At 42.8% G+C, this 20,148-nt stretch overlaps 2 protein-coding genes across 6 annotated transcripts in view; one reads left to right on the top strand and one right to left on the bottom strand.

The window, feature by feature from the left end:
• LOC106579638 (guanine nucleotide-binding protein G(olf) subunit alpha) overlaps positions 1 to 2,124 on the top strand; it is a 77,025-nt gene extending 74,901 nt beyond the window's left edge. For all 5 annotated transcript variants that reach the window (XM_082965995.1, XM_014159739.3, XM_014159740.3 and 2 more), the window contains one exon: positions 662 to 2,124. In XM_082965995.1, the coding sequence (XP_082822121.1) occupies positions 662 to 808 (147 nt within the window). In that variant the 3' untranslated portion in view covers positions 809 to 2,124. The remainder of the gene's footprint in view (positions 1 to 661) is intronic.
• Positions 2,125 to 2,635: 511 nt separating this feature from the next.
• mppe1 (metallophosphoesterase 1) lies at positions 2,636 to 19,002 on the bottom strand. The gene is made up of 9 exons (XM_014159744.3): positions 18,354 to 19,002; positions 17,453 to 17,561; positions 13,066 to 13,169; positions 12,783 to 12,863; positions 12,480 to 12,588; positions 12,018 to 12,098; positions 6,249 to 6,371; positions 4,930 to 5,070; positions 2,636 to 3,942 (listed from the first exon to the last, which is right to left on the bottom strand). Exons 1-9 carry the CDS (start codon positions 18,587 to 18,589, stop codon positions 3,760 to 3,762), a joined length of 1,167 nt encoding a protein of 388 aa, XP_014015219.3. The 5' UTR covers positions 18,590 to 19,002; the 3' UTR covers positions 2,636 to 3,759.
• Positions 19,003 to 20,148: the final 1,146 nt, after the last annotated feature.

Below are 20,148 nucleotides of genomic sequence, written 5' to 3'. Positions count from 1 at the left end.
TAGTGTTGTAGACCCTTGTTTCCTAGTGTTGTAGACCCTTGTTTCCTAGTGTTGTAGACCCTTGTTTCCTAGTGTTGTAGACCCTTGTTTCCTAGTGTTGTAGACCCTTGTTTCCTAGTGTTGTAGACCCTTGTTTCCTACTGTTGTAGACCCTTGTTTCCTAGTGTTGTAGACCCTTGTTTCCTAGTGTTGTAGACCCTTGTTTCCTAGTGTTGTAGACCCTTGTTTCCTAGTGTTGTAGACCCTTGTTTCCTAGTGTTGTAGACCCTTGTTTCCTACTGTTGTAGACCCTTGTTTCCTACTGTTGTAGACCCTTGTTTCCTAGTGTTGTAGACCCTTGTTTCCTAGTGTTGTAGACCCTTGTTTCCTAGTGTTGTAGACCCTTGTTTCCTAGTGTTGTAGACCCTTGTTTCCTAGTGTTGTAGACCCTTGTTTCCTAGTGTTGTAGACCCTTGTTTCCTAGTGTTGTAGACCCTTGTTTCCTAGTGTTGTAGACCCTTGTTTCCTAGTGTTGTAGACCCTTGTTTCCTAGTGTTGTAGACCCTTGTTTCCTAGTGTTAACTTAGAGGCAACCATTTCAAGGTTGGAGTCATTTCCATTTCTGTTCAATCAATTCATGAAATGAAGTGAAATGTGGATGTGTCTCTCCACCACCCCACAGAGGATCAGCACGGCGAGCGGCGACGGCAAGCACTACTGCTACCCCCACTTCACCTGCGCCGTGGACACGGAGAACATCCGCCGTGTCTTCAACGACTGCCGAGACATCATCCAGAGGATGCACCTGCGCCAATACGAACTCTTGTGATTGGTTGCAGCCCACCATCCAGTCAGTGCTCTGCCAATCCCGGCGCAGTTTGATTCCACTCCCAAAACACAAGGCCCTGTTACCAGGGGGACCAGGAGAACTACTGAAGCATCACAATGCTGTCATTTTGTTTGCCATTGTTGGTTTTTTCTATTTTGTTTTCTCCTTCCTTTGTTCTTTTATTTATGGCCCATCTTGACTTTATTTTGTAGGTCTAAGCAGGGATGGGACATTGTGTGTGTGCCTCATCTTTTATTTCCAATGCCTTTATTCTGTTCATTCCACTAAGCCTTTTTAGACTTTTTTTTTTTTTTTGACTAGTCTTCTGTCATTTCTGTTGTTTGATCTGGACCAGCTGAAGTTGTTAAGAGGGTGTGTGTGCGTGAGAGTTGAGGGATCTCATGGACTCCTGTGTATGCTGGTTCCTCCCAACACTTTTCTCTCTCTCTCCCTCTTTCTCTTTCTCGAGTACTTGATGAAGGGGTGGGTGGGGCAGGCAGCAGATGTATCAGGTAACTTAATGCCGTCAAGGAAGTATACACATGATGTAGCACCGTGATATTTATTACTCTGTCACTTTTTGTTTATTTTGTATCATTTTATTGCAGGATGATGGAGTGCGAGGCTTTCAGGCTGTAGATTTAGCATAGAGGGGGTGGGGCTTGTGGGAGAATAGGAGGATGCTGGGAGTTTGAGTCCTATGCACCTCCGGCCTAGATGGAAAGAGAAATACCACACTCACTTTGATTTGCCCACAGATGGTCCTTTTTTACTTAGATCCTCTTGGGCAAGAGTTCTATCTATATATATATATATATATATAGATCTGTTTTTGTTGATTATCTTGTACAGACTGCAAAATGTAATGTTATTTTGTACAACTTTATTGAGAAAAAAACTACTTGTAGAAGATCTTTGTGCCTTGATAATGGCTGTACCTGTAAATTGAGCTCTGATGTATGTTGTTGACTGCGCTGTACAGCTTGATGTCAAACTCTATCTGACAGTAGAGACTGCAGGTAGGGCGTCTCTCTCTCTCTCTCTCTCTCTGTAGAGGTAAATTTTTCTGGTTTATAAAAAAGGAAAATGTTCTTTAGTAGAAAAAGGAGGAAAAATTTGCGAGGGGTTAAAAAAAAAACACACGGAAATCCTGTATACATTATGCAAATTAACCACTTACCTACCGCAGTGACCCCAGGTCGCAGCCAGAAACATTGCCTTCATCCTCCTTCGTTTTGACGGTGAACATTTCAATTTTTGTTTCTGATTCTCAGCTTTAATACATTACAAGATCAATTGACGTGTCCAAATCGCAACCTGGTGTTGTTTTACTACAGTAGGAAGCAACTTTTTAGATATGAAGTGTGTATGAGATGTATACATACGCGTGCCAGTAAATGTGTGTGTGTGTGTGCTTCGAAGCATGCATGTACTGTAAAACATATACACACATGCACTCATGCATTGTATATGTACATTGTACATATACATTTTATATTAATATATATGTACATATACATTTATAAAGATATACATATATTCTATAAATCTATATGTACAATTATACATAGTGAGCCTATGTATATTCATATTTCTGAATGTCTAGAACGTATGTATGCATACACATGCATAGGCATCAACTTATATAGAATGAGAGGAGAAAGTAGGGGTCACGTGGGTCATGGACATGGAGAGCCCTTCCCATTGCCACAGGCGTGAATGTGTGAACCCAGTTAGATGGGCTGTTCTTTACACCGAACAGCAGCGTTCAATGTGCAAGTCTATTCTGAGAGCGAGGAGGCAGGAGTGATACGTTTGTGTCAGGCCTTTATGGAATACGGAAAAATATTTTTATTTTAATAAAGAGGCACATCAGAATACTTTTTTTTGGGGGGGGGGTTGTCTAAACTGAATATGCGGGAAAATATGACAGATTATGTACACTTTGTATATGCATAAATTACAGTTACAAGAAACCCAGTGTCACCATTTTCCCTCGACTGTTTTCGTCCAGGTCACATTTAAAAAGCTCAAATATGGCCCTGCCATAGCTTATTCACCAGTAGATCAGAGATAAAAAATTTAAAACATTCAAGTTGCCAATCATTTAAAAAGGGAAACAACAACGGATAAAATCTCAGGGCACGTAATTGATCAGTAAAAGCTATCCCAGAGTGACCCAGGCCCTCCCTGTAAAAGGTGCTGTTGGGTTCTATGTCAGGACCCAGGCCCTCCCTGTAAAAGGTGCTGTTGGGTTCTATGTCAGGACCCAGGCCCTCCCTGTAAAAGGTGCTGTTGGGTTCTATGTCAGGACCCAGGCCCTCCCTGTAAAAGGTGCTGTTGGGTTCTATGTCAGGACCCAGGCCCTCCCTGTAAAAGGTGCTGTTGGGTTCTATGTCAGGACCCAGGCCCTCCCTGTAAAAGGTGCTGTTGGGTTCTATGTCAGGACCCAGGCCCTCCCCGTAAAAGGTGCTGTTGGGTTCTATGTCAGGACCCAGACCCTCCCTGTAAAAGGTGCTGTTGGGTTTTATGTCAGGACCCAGACCCTCCCCGTAAAAGGTGCTGTTGGGTTCTATGTCAGGACCCAGACCCTCCCCGTAAAAGGTGCTGTTGGGTTTTATGTCAGGACCCAGACCCTCCCCGTAAAAGGTGCTGTTGGGTTCTATGTCAGGACCCAGGCCCTCCCTGTAAAAGGTGCTGTTGGGTTCTATGTCAGGAGTGTCTACACTACACAGGAGTCTTTGGAACATGGGGCCTGCGGGCATCAAAGGTGACAGGTCACACAGATTAGATGTCCTCATACAGTTACTTTGACAGGTAACCATAGGGCCTATCTCTTGCCCTTCACCTAGAACATTTCACCCTCTATTGGTTTCAGTCACACTTTACTTCAGGGGACTTTTTTTTAAAGTGGCCCGCCAAGCAAACGGTTCGATCTAGGGGAAACACTGTCAGAAGCCCTTGTGCTTGCCCATGAGATTGGTGGCCAGGAGCATGGAGGTCTTGGTGAGGTGGAGGTGGGCCATGAGCAGGAGGGAGACGACCATGGCTGTGGAACAGTAGATGGCCACCACGCTGCTCTCCTCTGGCAGGAAGCACTTGGCCAACTGGAAGTCCGTGGGAGAGAAGGTGCCCTGGAGAGAGCGGGAGAGAGAGGTAAACTTTAATTTAAAATGGAATTGACCCCAACCCTGAGACTGAACAAAAATATAAATGTAACATGCAACAATTTCAAAGAAGAGTTACAGTCAGTTCATATAAGGAAATGTGACTGGGGAATACAGATATGCATCTGATGGTCACGAATACCTTAAGCAAATGCCTAGGGGTGTGGATCAGAAAACCAGTCAGTATCTGGTGTGACCACCATCTGACTCATGCAGCACAACACATTCGTTTGCATAGAGTTGATCAGGCTGTTGATTGTTGACTCAAATTTTGTCCCACTCTACAATGGCTGTGCGAAGTTGCTGGATATTGGTGGGAACTGGAACACGCTGTTGTACACGTCAATCCAGAGCATCCCAAACTTGCTCAACGGGTGGGTGACATGCCTGGTGAATATGCAGGCCATGGAAGAATTGGGACATTTTCAGCATCCAGGAATTGTGTACAGATCCTTGCAGCACATAGCCTTGTGGTTAGAGCGTTGGCCCAGTAACCGAAAGGTTGGTGGATCGAATCCCTGAGCTGACAAGGTAAAAATCTGTCATTCTGCCCGTGAACAAGCCACTGTTCCTAGGCTGTCACTGTAAATAAGAATTTGTTCTTAACTGACTTGCCTAGTTAAATAAAGGTTTCAAAAAAAAAAAAAAGAATGATGGCGGCGGATGAATGGCACGACAACAGGCATCAGGTTCTCGTCACGGTATCTGTGTATTCAAATATCCATCGATAAAATGCAATTGTGTTCATTGTCTATAGTTTATGCCTGCCTATACCCCCAACGATTATCTTGGCATAGGATAAATGCTCACTAATAGGGATGTGCACAAAATTTGAGAGAAATACGTTTTTTTTTGTGCGTATGGACAATTTCTGAGATGTTTTATTTCAGCTTATGAAACATGGGACTTTACATGTTGTGTTTATATTTTTGTTCAGTGTAGTTAATTAGTTACCAGGATGAAGCTGGGGTTGTTGCGGTTTCTCCAGCTGAAGGAAGGAACGCTGATCTCTGGGTGCTTGTTGTCATGGACCACCTTACAGGCACTGTGGGTGTGGCCACTCAGGATAAGGCGGGGCTGGAACCACCAAAGTAACTGCAGAGTGGGACCAAAAGAATCCATCATATTTCTGTAATCACATGCCTCTAAAGCCGTGTTCACATTGGCCGTTTGAACTGACTCAAATCGTATTTATTTTTCCTGCAGTCAGAAAACACATGGAATCAGATATTTTGAGACACATTTCAAAACAAGTCACATACAAATTTGATTGCTGGCCATGCAACTTGTGTCTGAATGGTCAAATCTGATTTATTTGTCATCAAGTGGTTTTAGACTGTTAGTTGGTATCTTGTTGCTTGCTAGCTACTCTGTTTTGTAATGTTTTTTTTATTTATTTAACCTTTATTCAACTGTTGACATGTGGTAGCCAACTAGCTTTTTAATTGTTTACAAAGTAATGAGTGAATATGCTAGAAAGCTAAACAGCTAGCTAGCTAGCTAGCTAGTGGACTGCTGTGGCTAGCTAGCTAGCTAGTGGACTGCTGTGACTAGCTAGCTAGCTAGTGGACTGCTGTGACTAGCTAGCTAGCTAGTGGACTGCTGTGACTAGCTAGCTAGCTAGTGGACTGCTGTGACTAGCTAGCTAGCTAGTGGACTGCTGTGGCTGGCTAGCTAGTGGACTGCTGTGGCTGGCTAGCTAGTGGACTGTTGTGGCTAGTCAAAAAGGACTCGTTTTGAAAGTTGGATCATCTTATCCTTTGAGGCTTTAAAAGTGTTAAAATGTCCATGGCAGGCATTATTGTCACCTTAGCTTGCTACAGAACTGAGTGATAGGAAGCGCAAGCACTACCACCAATCAGTCTAGACCACTGCACACACACCCCTCATTACTATGACAACTAGCATAGCCTTGTCAGCACATGACTGCTGTCTGAACACACACAATTTGGTCACTTGTAACTTGCTGTTTGGACAGTTGTCCAAAACAAACTGAACAAACAAATCTGATTTGAGCATTAAGGCATGCATCGTGAACAAGGCTTAAGAAGACCCAACATTTGTTATGGTTTTCAGTCAGAAAGATGCACTCTTCAGAATGAGCCCAAGGGCTGTATCTCAATAGCCTAAAGTGGCTTCCCCTCCTTGTCTCCTTTCCTTCATCTGCATGATCTGAATAAAATAAAACAGGTGCAAGCAAGGAGAGGAGGCCACTTTAAACAATGAGATGCACCCCAGGTGTTAGTTATATGACCGAGCGTGTGTAAGCTCACCCTTTGAGAAGCCTCCTGGGATAGCACGTCATAGCGCTCATGGAACACCTGGTGTCGCTCTTCAGGAGAAGCAGCGTCCTGCCCAGTGCACTCTGCATCGTTGGGTCGGTACAGAGGGTAGTGCTTCCGACAGAAGGTCAATACACAGTACATAACATACTGTAAGTGAACAATGCTAGGTGTTTTTGTATAATAGGTAGGCTATACACAATTTGGATTTCATTTGCAACTAACCAATAACCCCCCCCCCCGAACAGCTTCAATTCGTCAGGGCATGTTTTCTACATGGTGTTGAAAGTGTTCCACAGGGATGCTGGCTCATGTTGACTCCAATGCTTCCCACAGTTGTATCAATTTGGCTGGATGTCCTGTGGGTGGTGGACCATTGAAAATACACACATGAAACTGTTGAGTGTGAAAAGCCCAGCAGCGTTGCAGTTCTTGACACTAGCCGGTGCGGCTGGCACCTACTACCATACCCCATTCAAAAGGCACTTAAATATTTTTTCTTGCCCATTCACCCTCGAAATAGCACACATACACAATCCATGTCTCAATTTTATTTGAACCCTTATTTTTCCAGGTAAGTTGACTGAGAACACATTCTTGTTTACAGCAACAACCTGGGGAATAGTTACAGGAGAGAGGCTTAAAAAAAATCTATCTTCAAGTGACATCATAACCTCAAAGGATCATAACTTTCACCTGGTCAGTCTGTCATGGAAAGAGCAGGTGTTATTAATGTTTTGTACTAAAAATACCTGTGAAATCAACATCGTTTAAAAAAAAATAGCTCATTATATTTACTCGACTCATTAGCACGGATAGAGAAGCTTGCTGTGGAACGCTAGTTGTTTACATGTTTGATTGGTCAGATAGGTGCAGGCGTGAGAAATTTCACCAGTGGGGAGAGAGCAAGAGAGAGGGGTACACATGGATGGCGCATGGCTTGAAGCGCTAAGCATCATGACATGACGTGAACTGGAATAGGTTTAGGCTATTATAACTTCACAGAATTATGTACTAGACATACACTACCATTCAAAAGTTTGGGGTCACTTAGAAATGTCCTTGTTTTTTAAAGAAAAGCACATTTTTTGTCCATTAAAATAACATCAAATTGATCAGAAATACAGTGCAGACATTGTTAATGTTGTAAATGACTATTGTAGCTGGAAACAGCGGATTCTTTATGTAATATCTACATAGGCATACAGAGGCCTATTATCAGCAACCACCACTCCTGTGTTCCAATGGTACGTTGTGTTAGCTAATCCAAGTCCTCAACTAGCCTAGCTGCTAGCTAGCTGCATATCAAGGTAGCAGGGTTTTCTTGAGCGCTTGAACGCTTGAACGCAGCCCGCGACGCGGTTAGCCATTGTGGCTGGGACTGCAGATTGTCCCGGGTTTGTGGCTGTCTAGATCCCTGCTGTTCGTTGTTGTTTTCAATCTTCCCTGTGACCTGCCCTACCTGGAACTGTGAGGAGTACCAGCGTAACCTACGTTGCTAGCTACCATGACAAAGACCAAAGCCGGCGGGAGTACCGTTGAGGACAGTGGTGTCTCTCTCACACGTAAAGGATCTTTTAAACAAACACAAATAGTTCTACAAGCAGTTTTTACATCAACAAGAAAATAGCTTCAAGTGTTTTGTCCAAATATCGGTGGATTCAACTAATTAAAAAAAATGGAGGACCTGACCAGAGAGGTACAGGACCTGAAGAACAGTTTGCAGTTCTCCCAAGGTCAGCTCAATGAGTTGAAACAGGAGAACAGCAAGATGACAGCAATCTGTAAGTCATTGAGAGAGGACATCAGATCTGTGTGTGAATCCATGATAACAATGACAGATTCATCGAGGGACAGTCAAGGTGGAACAACATGGTTGTGGATGGAATTGCAGAATCTTCACAAGACCTGGATGGAGTCTGAAGACAAAGTGAGGGAAATGATCTTTGAGAAATTGAAGATGGACCACAGGAAGATTGAGTTGGAACGTGCCCACGGGACTGGAAAGCCCACAACCGGCCCAGGTGACAGGCCCAGGCCAATAGTGTTCAAGTTCATGAGGTTCAAGGACAAGGTAGCTGTTCTGGAAAGAGCCAAGAACTTGAGAGGAACGTATATCTTCCTCAACGAGGACTATCCTGAAGCTGTGCGCCAGAAGAGGAAAGAACTGATCCCAGCCATGGAAGCTGCCAGAGCGTGTGGGGACATTGCTTACATCTGCTATGACAGGCTCATTGTCCACCCTCCCTCCTAAAAGCCTGGAGGGGATGAGAGAGCCAAGCCTATGGGTTCGTAGCTTCAACCCTGCAGCACACACACACCAATTGATTAATGGACTGCTGAATGTATATTTTGTTCTCTTGCTTTGTTTGCTCTTTTCAGTATTATGTCTATCTCTGATAAGCTACCCAGGAAAGTGCTGAAAATAGCCCTTATTAATATATGTAGCCTTAGAAATAAGGTTCATAAAATCAATAACTTGCTAACATCAGATAACATTCATATATTAGCCATTTCTGAGACTCACTTAGATAATGAATTCAGTAACTAAATAATATGTGTGAAATGCTTGATAGTGTATGTGATGTAAACAAAGAGGTCTATTTTCTTGGGGACCTGAATATTAACTGGTTTTCATCAAGTTGTCTGCTCAAGAGGAAGCTTCTTACTGTAACCAGTACCTGTAATCTGGTTCAGATTATTAATCAACCTACCAGGGTGTTTACAAACACTACAGGAACAAGAGCATCCACATGTATTGATCACATTTTTACTAATACTGTAGAACTTTGTTCTAAAGCTGTATCCGTACCCATTGGGATGCAGTGCTCACAATATAGTGGCTATATCTAGGAAAGTCAAAGTTCCAACAGCTGGGCCTAAAATAGTGTATAAGAGTTCATACAAAAGATTTTTCTGTGACTCTTGTGGGTGATGTTAAAAATATTTGTTGGTCTGATGTGATTAATGAGGAGCATCCAGATGCTGCGCTTGATGAATTTATGAAATTTCTTCTTCCAATTACTGATAAACATGCACCTGTTAAGAAACTGACTGTTTGAACTGTTAAGGCTCCATGGATTGATAAAGAATTGAAAAACTGTATGGCTGGAAAGAGATGGGGCAAAAGGAGTGGGTAATAAGTCTGGCTGCACATCTGACTGGCTAATTTACTGCAAATTGAGAAATGATGTGACTAAACTCAACAAAAAGAAGAAGTAACTGTATTATGAAGCCAAGATCAATGATATAAACTTTGGAGTACTTTAAATGAAATTATGGGCAGAAAGACAAATTCAACTCCATCTTTCATCGAATCAGATGGCTTATTCATCACAAAACCATTTGATGTTGCCAATTATTTTAATGATTACTTAATTGGCAAAGTGGGCAAACTTAGGCAGGAAATGCCAACAACAAACAGTGAGCCATCGTATTCATGCATAAAAAAACAAATTGCAAGTTCTGTAAAGTTAGTGTGGGAGGTGGGAAAATTTATTGTTATTGATCAATAATGACAAACCTCCTGGCATTGACAACTTAGATGGAGAGCTACTGAGGATGGTAGCTGACTCTGTAGCCACTCCAATCTGTCATCTTTAATCTGAGCCTAGAGGAAAGTCTTTGTCCTCAGGCCTGGATGGAAGCAAAGTCATTCCGCAACCCAAGAGTGGTAAAGTGGCCTTTACTGGTTCTAACAGCAGACCTATAAGCTTGCTGCCAGCTCTTAGCAAACTGTTGGAAGAAATTGTGTATGACCAAATACAATGCTATTTCTCTGTAAACAAATGAACAACAGACTTTCAGCATGCTTATAGAGAAGGGTACTCAACATGTACTGCACTGACACAAATGACTGATGATTGGTTGAAAGAAATTGATAATAAGAGGATTGTAGGAGCTGTACTGTTAGATTTCAGTGCAGCCTTTGATATTATTGACCATAACCTGTTGTTGAAAAAACGTATGTGTTATGGCTTTTCAACCTCTGCCATATCGTGGATTCAGAGCTATCTATCTATCTATCTATCTATCTACATCATAACTCAAACTGTTTTCTTTAATGGAAGCTTCTCTAATGTCAAAAATGTAAAGTGTGGTGTACCGCAGGGCAGCTCTCTAGGCCCTCTTTTCTATTTTTACCAATGACCTGCCACTGGCATTAAACACAGCATGTGTGTCCATGTATGCTGATGATTCAACCATATACGCATCAGCAACCACAGCTAATGAAGTCAAAGAAACACTTAAAAAGTTGCAACCTGTTTTGGAATGGGTGGCCAGTAATAAACTGGTCCTGAACATCTCTAAAACTAAGAGCATTGTATTTGGTACAAATCATTCAATAAGTTCTAGATCTCAGCTGAATCTGGTAATGAATGGTGTGGCTGTTGAACAAGTTGGGGAGAGTAAATTACTTGGTGTTACCTTCGATTGTAAACTGACATGGTCAAAACATATAGATTCAATGGTTGTAAAGAAGAGGAGAGGTCTGTTTGTAATAAAGAGATGCTCTGCTTTTTTGACACCACACTCCAAAAAGCAAGTCCTGCAGGCTCTAGTTTTGTCTAATCTTGATTATTGTCGAATTGTGTGGTCCAGTGCTACAAGGAAAGACCTAATTAAGCTGCAGCTGGCCCAGAACAGAGCGGCACGTCTTGCTCTTCATTGTGATCAGAGGGATAATATAAATAATATGCCAGTCTCTCTTGGCTAAGACTTGAGGAGAGACTGACTGCATCACTTCTTTTTATAAGAAACATTGTGTTGAAAATCCAAAATTGTTTGCATAGTCAACTTACACACAGCTCTGACACACACACGCCACCAGGGGTCTTTTCACAGTCCCCAAATCCAGAACAAATTCAAGAAAGCGTACAGTATTATATAGAGCCATATTGCATGGAACTCTGTTCCATCTCATATTGCTCAAATAAACAACAAACCTGGTTTAAAAAAAACAGATAAAGCAACACCTCACGGCACAACGCCTCTCCCCTGTTTGACCTAGATAGTTTGTCTATGCATTGATATGTAGGCTACGTGTGACTTTTAAAAATAATGTATGTAGTTCTGTCCTTGACATGTTCTTGTCTATTGACGTTCTGTATTATGTCATGTTTCATGTTTTGTGTGGACTCCAGGAAGAGTAGCTGCTGCTTTTGCAACAGCTAATGGGGATCCTAATAAAATACAAAATACCAAAGCTATGATCCCTTATTGATGTCATCTGTTAAATCCACTTCACTCAGGGTAGATGAAGGGGAGGAGACAGGTTAAACAAGGCTTTTTGAGCCTTGAGACAATTGATAAATGGACTGTGTATGTGTGCCATTCAGAGGGTGAATAGGCAAGACAACATATATAAGTGCCTTTGAATGGGGTATGGTAGTAGGTGCCAAGCGCACCGGTTTGTGTGTGTAAAGAACTGCAACACTGCTCGCTTTTTCACCCTCAACAGTTTCTTGTGTGTATCAAGAATGGTCCACTACCCTAAGGACATCCAGCCAACTTGACACAACTGTTGGAAGAATTGGAGTCAACATTGGCCAGCATCCCTGTTGGATGCTTTCAACACCTTGTAATCCATGCCCACAACAAATTGTGGGCATGGAGGACAAAGGAGGGGGGTGCAACTCAATATTAGGAAGGTGTTCCTATGTTTTGTACACTCAGTGTACAATGACACTGCAATGACCTATAATTAACTAAAGTAGTCTCAGTCACTTCGCAAGCACACACACACACACTAAACCATACCTGTAGGATGATAGGTGATGAGCGGGGAAACTTCTGCATGTCCTCCTGACAGTATGTTCTCATGCTGCTTGACCGGTTTCTCTGTGAAATCCACAATATCATTACAATCTACTTTGACATTAGCAATGGGAGTAACATCATGTTGACAATGTGTAGGGACAATCCTTCCTCTTTCGTGACAACATAATGCTTACTGCATTTCAAAAGACATTTAGGGATAACATTTCTGGGGATGTTAGTGAATAAAGTCTGGGATTAACCCAAAATATTTGACCCACATATATTTGGCGCTGAGTAACATGCAAAAGCCGTATGGTGACTCTTGATTGCACTCGGGAGAGAAAGACTTATTTATTTTGTCAATGCTCAAATCTCTGCTGTTTTCCAAATCCCAATAACCTCCATTTTGTTTGTGTGTTTGTGTGTGGCATTGATGAGGATGATGGTTGTGATTAAGATCACCAGCACTGAACAGTTGAGAGCCTGAGAGAGGCTGTACAGCTCGTTTTCCACATGCTCGCAGATGGGGCAGCGGTCTCCATGCATGGCCATACTGTTCACCAGTACAAAACTTTGTGGGAACACACACACACACACACACACACACACACACACACACACACACACACACACACTTAATGATGGTACAAGGATTGGAGCTAAGCTACACATCAACGTGACTAACCACAAACACATTGTTAAACTGTTTACATGCATCATTTTGAGACAAGGTTAGATGACACTATTTACAGTAAAGTGACCTACTTGACTCCCTTGTAGGTTACGATCCGGGCAGAGGTGACATTGAATACCCTCTCAAAGCGTTCAAGTTTGTACCAGCTCATTCTGTTCAAAGATTTAAAAAAAAAAAATGTTATGTCAAGAGAAAGAGAGCACAACCACAGGGCTAGGGCCTACTAACGCACACCAACTGCAGACAACATAACTCCCTATTGTTAGCGGAACTAGGTGACAATAGAGAGGACGACGTTGTTGACATGTTCTTGGTAGCCTCCATTTAACAGTGAGACTTCTGAACTTAACTTACTCTTGATGGAAGCCGATGTCATGGTTACCAATGATGGCTATAAGCTCCATGTCTCTGGGATGTCGGAAGATCTGCTTAAAGCGGCGGACGTCATCCTCCCAGTCCTGAAGAATACAAGGTGCATATTCAGATGGTCACAGAGGAACAGTTTGAGCTGGGGTATCAACATCTGCCTCAACCCCTCCTAGCACTAGACACAGTAGGGTGTTACAGTAGGGTGTGTATGTGACAGGTTAAAGGAAATACTCATAGCCTGTTATACATTAAAAAGTATTAGTAAGTTCATAGTATGTGAGGATCTTAAAACATCTAAGGTTAAAAAGATTATGCATTCAGTACTAGTTGATAGAGATTGATAACATTCATAGAATTGTGTTAAGTTAAAATCCGTCAAGCATACAAAGGGTAAGAATCGTAAAAGGAATGTGTAAACGTTATATTGATTACTTTATTTTGTGGTGCCTAATTGAAGGGGAAAAGTGTTAATCTGTGATCTACTAAATGCTCTTAATCTATGAGTCTGAGATCAATTGCTCTGGTCTCCACCCAAGTTTGCGGGGAAATCGCGGTCTTTTCCTTATTGCAGTAAAAGTTCTCAGTGAGGAAACAATACCGTATCACACTCGTGATTATTTCTCCCCTTTTTCAGGGGCGTAACATTTTTGGAGGCTCCGCTGAGATGGCTGCTCAGATGTCCAGTTTCCACATCCTGGTCGCTGAATTCCGAGCCAGCTAAATCCCCACATAACAACTCAGGCAGGCTGCAGTGAGGAAAGTGTTGCTATTCGAGGAGAGCTGGAAGTTGGTGGTTAAGTACGTGTCAGCTGAGGCCATTGATCGACCATCAGAGACAGTAAGGACCATCTAATTCAGAGTCAACTCCTGCACAGTAAAAGTTCCTCCTGTTCTGTCAACATGACGACCACCTTGGAAGAACTACAGGAAGAGGTAGTAGGAGAATTGCACACCCTGACTAAAGACAAGTTACTAGAGATATGTGATTTCCTTGACATCTCAGGCGAACAGAGAAGAGATGTTCAAGACAAATCCCGCATATCATTGATGACTCACATTCTGATGTTCCTTGAAAGAGAGGAAGTTGCAGAGTTAGAAGATGGCGGCATGTCAGAATTGTTGCTACTTAAAGACAAAATGACAGAGATGATCAGTGGCATAGATAACAAAACAGGGCAAACTGACCATGATATTGAAACAGCCGGAACACATCACAGAATAGAGGAACTGAGAACTGCAACCCCACAACAAGGGGTGGGAACTGAGCAGATTACTGCAGCCAAAGCCAGTGATTCTCTGCGTCAACCCCATGCTAATCTTCAGGTGAGCGTGCCGCTCTCACCCAGTGCACAGCCCAGCTCATACTGGCGCAAAGAGTTAAAAATTTCTGGTCAGATAGGTGAACCGGGCCAGAAAGATAAACTGATTTTTTCCAGCCTTGCCCATCAGATCGAGAATGGACTTAACAGAGACTATCCTGAGGTAGAAATAGTAGACGCAGTAGTCAGGGCTATTTCTCCAGGCTCACAGCTACGCAGCTACTTGGAAGGTAAACCCCAGCTAACTCTTCCCACACTTAGATGTATCCTGCATTCCCACTTCCAAGAGAAGAGTGCAACAGAGCTTTACAAACAGCTAGCTTCAGAAGCACAGCATAGCAAGGAGACCCCTCAAAGCTTCCTGATGCGCGTCTTAGATTTGAGGCAGAAAGTACTGTTTGCATCCCAGGAGTCAGAATCAGGGCTTACGTATGACCCTGCTCTAGTCCAGCGCATGTGTTTACACACAGTCCTTACAGGTCTCCAGAGTGACAGTATCAGGATAGACATGCAGCCTCTCCTGCTAGATAGCGAAACATCAGATGAGGTTTTGCTAGAGAGGCTTAACATTGCTTGTGCTAATGAGATAGAAAGACGAAACAAAAAGCGGTTAAATGCCCCACAGCCTGCTACAACTGTAAGTGTAGTCCAGTTAGAAGATACACTATCTGCAAAGTGTCCTGTGAAGGAAGCCAAAGCTAAGATACCCGCAGAACTGTTAACAGAGTTAGCTGAACTTAAGACAGGTGTAGCTTCTCTAAAAGGTCTCAGTGCAGAGATTGCTCAGATTAAGGAGACATTACAGCAGCCTATGTTTCAGTCACCGCCTTGTGCCTATGCCCCACCTCCAGTTAGGAGGCCAGATAGGGACCCCCAGCCACCTGTTTCCCAGCAGCAGTATTACAGCAACTACAGTCAGCCCCAAGCACCTGACCCTGCGCAGCATCAATATGCACCTAACCTGTATACCAACCGCTCTGCTCAAGCTCCAAGGAGGTGTTTTGTCTGCCAGCGGGCCAGAACAGATGCACGCTGCACACACTGCTTCCGATGTGGGAGTGGAGAACATTTTCAAGCTGGATGTAAAATCCGGGGAGTCAGACCATCAAGAGAGGCCCCTTTAAACGGGGAAGGGTTACCGCTGAGGGATGAGTGTTAGCCGTAGCTACCAAAAAGTCCCAGAAATGTGCAAATTGTGCCAGAGAAGATTCATTTGAGAACCTGAAACAATGTTCATCATGTAAAGAGACACTGTACTGTTCCAAAGTATGTCAAAACCAACATTGGACTAAACATAAGGAAAAATGCACTCACCTGAAAATTGACTCTACCAGTGAAAGGTTTTCCTGCACAGAGGCAAATGCCCACTCTTTACCATCCCTAGCTCAAGGTTGCCACCCCCGTAAGGTCACCTCGCTAGTCGGCAGACAGTGCCTTATTGAGTGTCACCTGAATCGCCACCACCTCCAAGCTCTATGGGACACAGGCTCTCAGGTATCGGTCATTGATGAACGATGGAAAGAGAAATCTCTCCCAAACGCAAGGCTGAGAGATGTTTCAGAAATCCTGGACTCACCTGATGATCTAAGGTTGACTGCAGCAAATGGGACTGAAATGCCGTACCTGGGATGGATTGAAACAACTTTTCGGCTAGCCTCTGAAACTGACCAAACGAAGGAACTGATCATCCCAGTGCTGGTAATGAAAGGCTGTCACTTATCGCATCGAATCATAGGTTTCAATGTTATCGAGCACATCCTGACAATGACTGAAAAGACTAAACGATACAGTACAGTAAAAACAGCTTTCCCAAGCCTCAAAAGAAACAAGGTGAGAGCTTTTATACAGGCTGTTAGCGCAGAACAGACAGATGAATATGCAGTGAAAACCAAGAAAGAGAAGGTTGCTGTACCAAAACACAGTAGCATTCAGATTGAGTGCCGTGTAGCTTCCCAGCCTTTCAAAGAGGACATGACAATGCTTTTCCAGCCAGACCTGAACCCGCAGTGGCCAGACGACCTTGAGATCTTTGACACACTAGTCAGAGTCAGGAAAGGTGTTTTTCCAGTTATCATGCTTGATGTCTCTAACTCCACTGACCACGACATTGCCCTGCTAGGACGCACAATAATCGGTACAGTACAAACCATTATGACTGTGTTACCTGCCCAGGTCTTTGAAAAAACTGTCACCCCAGCCACAGTGAATCACACCAGCGTTCGAACCCCATGTACTGCTACTGAACAGTGGGATCCACCAGTAGGTTTAAATCACCTAACCGAAGAGCAGAGAGAGGTTGTTAGGCAAATGCTTAGAGAAGAGTGTCACTCCTTCTCCAGATCAGACAATGACATTGGCTGTATTGAACGATTGAAAATGACTATTTCTCTGAAGGACTCTGAACCAGTCAAGCGCACATAAATGTCAGTGCCCAGGCCACTGTATCAGGAGATGAAGGGTTATCTTTATGACCTCATAGCCCAGGGCTGGGTTAGGAAGTCAAACTCTTCATATTCTTCACCTGTCGTGTGCGTTCGGAAGAAGGACGGGACCCTCCGGTTGTGTATAGATTACAGAGACCTGAACAGAAAGACACATCCTGACAAGTTTGCGGGGAAATCGTGGTCTTTTCCTTATTGCAGTAAAAGTTCTCAGTGAGGAAACAATACCGTATCACACTCGTGATTATTTCTCCCCTTTTTCAGGGGCGTAACATTTACTACTGTTATTTAATTCCTCCCTCAGGTGGATTTAGGTTACATCATACCATTACCTCATAATGAATGTAATGAACTCCCAAACACCTACTCCCATTCACTGTCTGTGTTTCTACTAAAGCACAACTGGTGGGGGTTAGTCACACCTCAAGGACAATCAAATCAAATCAAGAAAAATGAAATTGGAACGGCCAATGCTCAAATCCACGCACACACACACGCACATCCCCTTACGTGCCAACAGATAATATTATTATCTCATATCCTGAGTAGTCTAGCTGTTGGCGGTGTGTGTGGTCTATCATTTCTGATAACCGACAGTGTCCATCAACTAACCTTTGGGGAGCTCCATTTCCCCTCGTCGAAGATGTCTCCCAAAATGAAGACCACCTCTGGCTGTAGGACCCCCAGTGCTGTCTGGAAAGCTCTCTCCATCTGCCATTCTCTATCAGGGAGGAATGTACAGTACATTATGATTAGGGCAGGGAGTTTTCCTGACCATGTGGAAAGACCACAAGGAAAGACCACTAGGAAAAACTCTGGGCCCTGACTATAGTGATAGCCTATTACAGTCCAGAGTTGTCCTGATGAGGCCTCATGAGGAAATACTCCTGGCCCTGATAATGATCTGTTGGTCATGACTACCCAACACTACCAATATACAACCACCTTTGATTGAAAGTGTTCTTGTCCATCATGCTGTATAATCAAATCAAAATTATTTTTATATAATGTATTTAATACATCCTGGTAGCATCCTCCCAAAGAAAATAACTATTGAGACTGCCCACTAGAACTCATTTTGTGGACCATGTGAACATGAAGCATTGCAGTCAAAGCTGGGATCCGGTTTAGTGCCCTAGCTGGTGAAGTTGGATGCCATCGTGATTTCATATTATCTGATATTCATTTGAGCCATCTAAGAGGATTAATTCTATTCCTGTCCTAAAAATAAAAAGCTCCCACTTTCCATGACTTATGGACGTGTTTGGAGGGACTTGTGCTGTCTGTTTCTGTTCATTGTTTTCAGATTTTATTTTTTGGAACATCTGATATGAGATGCAAATTACAGTTTTTATGAGATGCAAATTACAGAGAGGTTTGAAATGCACACATTCAACAAATGACAGTCCTACAACGGATGTAAAACACACACAAATAAACATTGTTTTTATTAATATGATAACTTATAAAATACGCATAAGCAATGAAATTGGAATAGGAATTTAAAGCCTACCTTCGTAGTTTGTCGAACCAGTGTCCCTTTATTGCGCCAAGGAGGTGGGTATCCGACAGAAACAAAGCGCGAAGCGGGGGGACTCCCTTGCCGCTGTCTCTATTCAACTTCGGCCACGAACAACGCAAAATTGCAGAGTAATATATCAAATATTCACAGAAGATAAACACGCAAATAACAGATAAGAACAGAGTGAGAGTAAGGCCCCATTTACATTTGCAACTCAGTCCGTGCATGTCTAAAAACGAAATGCCAATCTGTTCCAGTCACTGCTGGACAAGGCGAACTAAATCCTGCTAAATCATTGAAAATAACTTGCCCTAGATAAACGTAACGGCTTAAGAATTGTACAGAGGACCCATGTCCTGCCTAAAAAAAATACGCATATTCGTCGGAATCAATAGTTTTTGGTCCGTTTAGGATTGTCATGCGACAGCAATCTCCCAAATATGACTCGCGAGGGATGTCTCGTCAAGAGAATGCGGAGGCTGAATAGTTGTTGGTAGCAAATTACTTTGTATATATCAATATTTGACTGCAATTATTGGCTTAATTTGGCTACAAAGTCCTCAAAACTAGTTTATGGCACGAAGCGCGATGCAGTTTGAGCATGTGTGTGAGAGAGAGAGTGTGTGTGTGTGTGTGTGTGTGTGTGTGTGTGGCTGGAGTGCGTTCAGTTCGCGTTAACGTTTACGTTTACACTCAACCACACGTTTCCCCAAAACGGTGCGCAAAAAAACGGTGCGGACCTTTCTTCGAAAGCCTTTGAGGTAGCATACGTTTGTGCCCGTTTGGTGTGTGTGGCCTGGTCAATATAGGTGCGACCTTCTGAAATCGCAAAACTCGTGCATATGATAACTGCACTCTGAGCCACCATAATTTCAACGTTTTTCAACTGGTCGTTCAGTACAGTAAGTCTACCGTTTTCGTTGATATCAACGTTGCACACCGTTCTGTTGTACTGAACGCAACCCTGTTTGCCTTTATTTAAAAACTACTGGGCAGGACGAACCGCTATATTCCTCAGAGATTAATCAGATTCGCAATTATACAAGCCTGACTGGTACTGTATATGTCATGTTTTCACGTGCATTTTAATTGACTTGTGAATAGCTACATTGTTTTGATGGCAACAGTATAACGTTTGAATTTGTCAACCATCCACACATCTAAATTCGAATATCTATCCGTGTGATGAAATGTACTGAACGGGTAACTAAATCCAGTTGAATTCAATCTGTTTTTGAGAGTACTCCTTTTGATACAAATTTACCCATTGTAGAAGTGCACAGAAAGTGCCTTTTTTGGTGATAAAGGTGCTCAAAGTTGACACATTTTGCATCCCTCACCCTACAATTAAACATCCATGTCTTCATCACTGGAAAATATAAAAGGTTCAGATTGATATAATTTAAAAGCTTACAACAGGGTTGGGAAATTAATTTATAATTTAAGATGATCATTTATTTTGTATTATTATGTCATTTTTAACTATTCACATCAACCTTTAACGACACTAAGGTAATCTGCCTAAATGACTACCGACCCGTAGCACTCACGTCTGTAGCCATGAAGTGCTTGAATAGCTGGTCATGTCTCACATCAACATCTTTATCCCTGAAACCCTAGACCCACTCCAATTTGCATACCGCCTGAACAGATCCACAGATGATGCAACCTCTATTGTATTCCACAGTGCCCTTTCACACCTGGACAAAAGGAACACCTATGTGAGAATGCTATTCATTGACTACAGCTCAGCGTTCAACACCATAGTGCCCTCAAAGCTCATCAC

This window comes from Salmo salar, chromosome 19, assembly GCF_965601325.2.
Source record: "Salmo salar chromosome 19, fSalSal1, whole genome shotgun sequence".
Taxonomy (NCBI): domain Eukaryota; kingdom Metazoa; phylum Chordata; class Actinopteri; order Salmoniformes; family Salmonidae; genus Salmo; species Salmo salar.
Note: the sequence above shows the minus strand (reverse complement) of the source record. Positions and strands in the feature narration are given on the sequence as shown.